General features: G+C 48.1%; 1 protein-coding gene across 1 annotated transcript in view; it reads right to left on the bottom strand.

The window, feature by feature from the left end:
* Positions 1–2148: 2148 nt before the first annotated feature.
* LOC125037423 (translation initiation factor IF-2-like) overlaps positions 2149–7500 on the bottom strand; it is a 31409-nt gene continuing 26057 nt past the window's right edge. The window contains exon 2 of the mRNA XM_047630566.1: positions 2149–3651. Coding sequence (XP_047486522.1) covers positions 2149–2862 — 714 coding nt within the window. The 5' untranslated portion in view covers positions 2863–3651. The remainder of the gene's footprint in view (positions 3652–7500) is intronic.

The following is a 7500-nucleotide window of genomic DNA, read 5'->3' as shown; positions in this document are numbered from 1 at the left end:
GATGATCATGACAATGATGGTGAAGATGATGATGATGACAATGACGGTGAAGATGATCATGATGGTGATGACGAGGGAGATGGTGAAGATGCTGGGCGAAAAGATAACCTGTTTATAACAAGAAAAATCAGCAACAAAGAAAACGGGATACATCTGGAAGTAATGGAAGAAAACGGGAAGCCGACGGATAGAAAAGAAAACGGGATATAGATGTAAAAGGATGAAAGAAAACGAAAAATCACGTAAGGATGAGAAGGGAGAACTACTGCATATCTCATGAGCCCGCAGTGCCATGATGCTAAGTAAACCTTGTTGAAAATTTTGCCATGAGGAAAGGCAAATATGCAGAAGGAGGGAGCATGGAGGGGGAGAAGAATGGCTGTAGGTAGTAATGAGCTAAATAAGAGAGAAGAAATGAAAGAGAGGGGAAGGCTGAAGGAGGGAGATGGGAGGAGAGGAGAGAAAAACAAAGAGAGAGAGAGAGAGAGAGAGAGAAGGAGAGAGAGATAGAGAGAGAGAGAGAGAGAGAGAGAGAGAGAGAGAGAGAGAGAGAGAGAGAGAGAGAGAGAGAGAGAGAGAGAGAGAGGGGGGGGGGGGAGAAGAAAAAGCAAAACAGAGGAATTCTTAAAAAAAAAAAAAAAAAAAAAATCATCCTCAAGGAGTGCCTTACAAGGGGCCTTGAACTGAGCTCGGCAGCTGACCTCGGCTGACCTCCGGTGTGGCCTTTTCAGCGCCTTTATTTCACGGTCATTTGTTTGGATTTTCTATCCTATTTGGGGGGACTGTATGGTAAGGGATATTAGTTTGTTTGTTTGTTTGTGTGAGTATGCATAATGTATGCCTCTGTGGGTGCTTATACATTATCACTATCATTCACTTATCTTGCACCATTTCAAATATATGGTCAACATTGACTTACGACTTCGGTATATAGACATAACTATAAGAAGAAGAATAGCGATAATAATAAAACAGTATCAACATCAACAACAACAACAACAACAACAACAATAATAATAATGTTGATGATGATAACAGTGCTAATAATAATAATAACAACAATAAGAACAAAACAACAATGACAATAGTAATAACAATACTACTGCCACTACTACTATTACTACTACTACTACTACTAGTAATAATAACATACATAATAATGAACTGGCTCACCAAGCGGATCCAGGCAATTATAAAAACAATTCAGGTTCATTAAAGTTTATTTAATTGGTATTGTTAATCAAATGTATTAAGATAAATAAAGCAATTAAAGGAAGCAAGTTTACTCAGAAAGATTAGTGATAAAGACGATGATGAATAAGCTGATGGTTTCAATGACAGCGATGATAATAATAACTCTATTGTTGATGATTATAAGATAACTATAATGATAGTAATGATAAGAATAATAATTATGATGATGATGATGATGATGATGATGATGATGATGATGATGATGATGATGATGATGATGATGATGATGATGATGATGATGATGATGATGATGATAATGATGGTGTTATGACGGTTTACGGGACGAAATCACTTCGTTTACATGAATAAAAGAGGGATATTTTTCTTTTACTTCGGGTGATTATAACAATACTGAGTAAATTAGACAGATAATTATGGTTCTAGCTATATCTGACATTTAATGGTGCACCCTGACTGACTGACCGCGATGACGTCATTAGATCCTCTCATTTTTGCCCCGGTCAGTCTATGCGATCTTATTATTATTTTTTTTTAAGGGAAAGTTTTATTTGGTATATTTTCTTTGAAAATAATAGCTGTAACGGCACTGTTAAAAAGGTAAACGGAAAACAAACCGAGGAAAATAAGATCCCTATTAGTACTTGCAATGGATGAAGGCGAAGAGGCGGGGCTTAGCTCGACAGTTGCCAACTAAGGTTTACATCGAGGCAGTGAGGTGCTACCTGTCTTAAAGTACCTTCGGTTTGTACTTTAAGAAATATAATCTCATTTCATGTAATCTAATTGAGCTCACGCCCGCTTTTCTTCTTGTTTTGGGCGCCCTGCCATCCAAGGGCGGCGCCTGACCTCACAAGTGTCTCTTCTCACGCCCACCTAAGCATATACCCCCCCCCCCCCTCAGCTTCTGGGCCTTCCCTGTCCCCTGAGCCTTCCTTAGTCACCGGAGGCGTCTTGACGCGCCCGGAGCCGCCCCTGCGCTTTCCCTGAGCCACAGGGGGCATCCGTCCCTAGACCCGCCCTCCCCCGCGATGCCACGTACCTGGACAGCCTCTTGATGCCCGAGCGGGCGAGCGCCGACGTGATGAGGATGCCCGAGTGCCTCTTGCGTCCGTTGGGCGGAGACGCCCTCGGGGAGATCCTGGGCGACGCGCGCGGGGACGGCCGCGGGGAAGGGCGCGGGGACACGCGCGGCGACGACTGCGCCGAGCTGTCGCCGCTGTCGGGCGCGTCGCCGCCCGCGCCGCGGCACCGCAGGTCCTCGTAGCCGCGGCCGCGGGACGCGACGGCGCGCAGGAGGCCAGAGCCGCCGCCCGGGGGCGTGTCCTCCTCGCTCAGCGTCCCCAGCTTGGTGTAGCGGCTCTGGCCGCTGCCCGCACCCCGGTGGCGCGTGCACGGGCGCTGGATGGGCGTGCGGGCGGGCGGGCGCAGGTGCGTGGCGGCGCGCCCCCCGTCGCTGAGGCGCACCTCGGTGTGCACGCCCGGGGGCGCCCGCGCAGGCCCCGGGGGCGTGACGCCCGGGCTGTGCGTGGGCGTGGAGCCAGTGCTGCCCGCGTCGTCGGCGGAGGCGAGGGGCGTGTAGCGCGCGAGGGCGAAGGGGCGCGATCCCCGCCCGTGCAGCAGGCGGTGGTGGCCGGGGTCCACGGGCATGGCCGGGCGTGGGCGGGGCCCGTTATGACGTCACTGAAGAGGAGGAGGAGGGGGTGGAGGGAGGGAGGGGGAGGGGGGGAGGCGCCAGGGGAGAGGGGGAGGGGCCGGAGGGGGGCGGGGGCGCAGCAGCAGCAGCAGCAGGCCAGCAGGCCGCCACCATCACCGCGTCACAACGCCGCCGCCGCCGCCGCCGCCGCTACCGCTACGGTCACCGCCACAGCCGTCGCACGCTTAAAGCTGAGCTTCTGCGGCGCCCGTGGCTCATGGGCGGCCCGGGGGCGACCTGCGGAGGCACTCACGCCCGCTCCATGCCGCCCGCGAGCTCGGAGATGCGGCCACGTGCTCGCCCGCTCACGCCCGGGGGCCGGCGCGCCCTCCGCCCATGCTCGCTTCCTGCTTCGTCTTCCCCCTTGCTGTCTGCCTCCTCCCTTCCTCCCTTCCTCTCTTCCCTTCTTCCCTCTTTCCTTCCTTCCTCCTGGACACTCACTGTTGCCAACGCTCGCCCCACGTGGACACACTGTTGCCAACAAGACGTCCTTTATTTATTCAAAACAACAACAACACAAAAAAAACGAAAACCTTTTGCCACACAACGAGCACTTATACACAAAGCCTTCACTAAGTCACAAAGACAATTATTTCTTTTCTTTTCTGTCCCTCTCCTTCTTCTCCTTCTTCTCCTTTTTATCACTATTTCCCTTTTGCCAAGGCGGAGGGAGAAAGGTGTCGGTTCTGTTCTAATTAGACTTCAATTAACACAGTAATTATTCCGTCACATTTTTTTCTATTCTGAAACAAAGCAACGATTAATTATATTTTCCCCCGATAGAATAAAGCTTTTCTGTCTTTCAGAATCCGTTTATTTAGTGATAATAACAACGATTTATTTTGATTCTTCGCGAAGGAAAAATTCGAAGAGATAGAAAACAAAAAAAGGATTTCTTTTGTGCATTTATTCCATCCTTTGTTTTTTTCGCTTTCTTTCTCTCTCTTTGTTTCTCCCCTTCTCTAATTTCTCTCTCTCTCTCTTCCTTTTCCTTTCGCTTTTGCTCTCGTGGGTTTGCCTTTGTCTCTTTCTCTCTCTGGTTCTGGTTCTTTTTTCTCTTTTTATTTCGCTTTTCTTTCGTTATCTCTCTCCGTCCGTTCGTCTGTCTGCCTCCTTTATTTTCCTCTTTTCTTTTCCTCGGCTTCTTTCCTCTCTCTCACCCTTCTTCATCTCTTCTTCTTTTCCTCACACCCTTTCTACTTCCTCTTCGTGATCCTCATCCCCCCTCTTCTTCTTTTTTCTCTACTCCCTTCCTTCCTCTACATCTTCTCTGTCCCTGTCCTTATTTACTCTTCTTTTAGACATTGCCCATCTCATCTCCCTCTTTTCCTCCTCTCTCACCTCCTTTCTCTTCCCCTCTCCCATTCTCCTTTTCTTCTGTCTTTTATCCCTTCTTTCTCCTCTTCACAGTCGCTTTACTCGCTCCTTCCTCATCCTTCTCCACCAAATCTCTTTCCTCCCTCCTTTCTCGTCTTCTCCTTCTCTTCCTCGGCGCCCCACACCTATTCCTCCATCTCTTGCTCCTCTTCCTCCTACCTGCCTCTTTTTCATTTTCCACCTCCTCCTCCTTCTCCTTCTCCTCTATCTTCTTCTTTTCCTCCTCCTCCTCCTACTGCTCCTCCACCCCCTCCCCCCTCCCCAGCCCCTCCCCCCAATAAAAATTCCCCAAACAAGCGGATTCGTGTAAATTCCCCCCTACATTTCCTCCCCTATTTTCCTCTCCCTTCTCTTCCTCCCTTACCCCCCCCACCCCACCCCCCTTTGACGATGAGTTAACCAGCTCTTCCAAAACGCTTCTGCAATCAAAGCCCGAATCCTCCCAACTCAATCACGGCGCTTGCAAACAATATTGCAATCACAAGCAAATCCCTGATGCTTTGCTTTGGGTGATTTTGGGTTGAGGGGGGGGGGGGAGAGGGAGGAGAGAGGGGAGAGAGCAGAGGGTAAGGGACGTTAGGTTTGTTTGTATGCATGTGTGTGCGTGTGTGTGGGGGTGAATATTTACGTGGGGGAAAGCGCATGCTTTCACACACACACACACACACACACACACACACACACACACACACACACACACACACACACACACGCACACGCATACAAACACACACGTCCACACGCACACCAATAGCATGTCATTCCTCTATTATTATTCTAATCTTCCTTCCCCCTGCCCCTCCCCCTCCCCCTCCCCCTCTGTTCTCGTCCACGTGTTTCGTCCAAACAAACTTTATCTTTCTTCCTTGTGCTGTTTCTTTTTTTATTCTTTGTTTATTTATATTTCTTGACCCCCCCCCCCCCTCTTTTAACTTTCCTCCGTTTTGGTTTCTCTCTTTCTTTGTCTATCTATCTGTCTGTCTGTCTCTCTTTTATTTCTATATGATTTGCTTCCGCTCTCTTTCTTTCTCTTTCTCTCTCTCTTTCTCTCCCCCCTCTCTCTCTCTCTCTCTCTCTCTCTCTCTCTCTCTCTCTCTCTCTCTCTCTCTCTCTCTCTCTCTTACTCTCTCTCTCTCTCTCTCTTACTCTCTCTCTCTCTCTCTCTCTCTCTCTCTCTCTCTCTCTCTCCTTCTCCTTCTCCTTCTCTCTTTCTCTTTCTCTCTCTCTCTCTCTCTCTCTCTCTCTCTCTCTCTCTCTCTCTCTCTCTCTCTCTCTCTCTCTCTCTGTCTTTCTTTCCTGCTCTCTCTCTCTCTCTCTCTCTCTCTCTCTCTCTCTCTCTCTCTCTCTCTCTCTCTCTCTTTCTCTCTCTCGCTCTCTCTCTCTCTCTCTCTCTCTCTCTCTCTCTCTCTTTCTCTCTCTCTCTCCTTCTCTTACTCCCTCCCTCCCTCTCACTCATCCTCTCCCTTACCCCCTTTCTCTCTCCCCTTTCCTCCCCCTCCCTCCGGCCGTCCGTCCCCCACTCTCTCTCTTTCTGATTCACATAATTAACGTTAATGACTCTCTCATTAGGGAGTTACTTTCCTTCAAAAAGCTACCAGGTAATCGAGGGGTCGCCCTAATACCTCTGATGTCGACCCAACACATGAGGGTAACTCTCAGGTAACGAAGGACTGGGATTAAGTTGATACTGTTGATGTTGATAATCCGGAATGTTACATACGGATATTCAAATTATCTACCTGTCTGTTTGTCTGTCGGTTTGTCTGTCTGTCTGTCTGTCTGTCTGTCTGTCTGTCTGTCTGTCTGTCTGTCTGTCTGTCTGTCTGTCTCTCGGTATACATGTGGACACACACACATACACACATGTATATATAGACATGTACAATAATAATAATATGAGTAATAATGTATCACATTTTGCTATTAACTAACCTCAAAAAAAAAAAAAAAAAAAAAAGGCAACAACACCCAAACAAACATTATTGCGAGCTATAAAACTTTTAACCTCAAAATACTTTCCTATATTAGTTACTAAGTAATTGCCAGGTATCCATAACAAGTAATCAACCCAGAGACATCCTAAATGACAGGTAAATTATTACGGCCCTGTGGCGAGGCGTGTCTTAATTACTTCATATTAATTACACGGGCTGCATTCACGGTAACGATAGGAGTGGGATATTGTGTGCTATTAGAGGGAGTGGAGTCCACTCCTCCTTAATAGGGAGTGGGGTCTATTCCTAACCAACACGGGGGTTTATTTTCCCCTAATACGCAGCGGGCCCATCGCTCTCTAACAATCAGTGGGGTCGTTTGCTCGTCACTGGAGCCGGGGTCCATTTCTCAATAAGAGCCAGACGGCTCACTTGCCCATCACAGGTAGTGGGGCCTCTTTCCCTTTCTCTGGTGGGAGTTCATTTCCTCTTTACGTGAGGTGGGCTCTCTCCCGCTGGCTATAACGGGTAGTGGGGTCTTCTCCCTTCCCTTGACATGTCGTGGCGTTGCGTGCCTATAACAGGTAGTGGGGGCTGCTATTCCTTAACAGGTAGTGGGGGGCTGCTATTCCTTAACAGGTAGTGGGGGGGGGGGGGCTGCTATTCCTTCACAGGTAGTGGGGGGGGGGCTGCTATTCCTTCACAGGTAGTTGGATATCTATTCCTTGACAGGTAGTGAGGTCTCTTACTTACTGTTAAACACTTTTTTTTTTTTTACCTCTAAAAAGTACTGGTAATTATTTATCTTCTCATGAAGTACCACAGGTAATGGGATGCCATGCCATATCAGGTCAGTTAGCACAGGTAGTAGGGTTTTCATTTCCTTGCCAAGTGCCACAGGCAGTTGGAGCCCTCCCTCTCCCTGCCACGTAGCACAGGTAATGACAGATCCTTCCCCTCCGCGCGGGAGCACAGGTAGTGGGGGATCTTTACCCTTAATCGGCTGGGATCAAGCGTAGATTACCTTTCTATCTACTTGCAACCGGCTATGACGTCACTGGAAATTAATTGAATTTTTACTTGTTTTTCCTTAACGATGTTACTTTTAACCAGGTACGCGGTATATTAGCGAATAAATATTAATTTCAGTTAATCGGTAAGACGAAATACAGGCCACGCACATGCATGCAAATAATTGTCAGTCAATATATATGTCTATCTGTTCGTATTTGCCTATCTATCTATTCGCACCTGTCTGTTTTTGTTTATTTATCTAGCTAG

This window comes from Penaeus chinensis, chromosome 23, assembly GCF_019202785.1.
Source record: "Penaeus chinensis breed Huanghai No. 1 chromosome 23, ASM1920278v2, whole genome shotgun sequence".
NCBI classification, from domain to species: Eukaryota; Metazoa; Arthropoda; class Malacostraca; order Decapoda; family Penaeidae; genus Penaeus; species Penaeus chinensis.
Note: the sequence above shows the minus strand (reverse complement) of the source record. Positions and strands in the feature narration are given on the sequence as shown.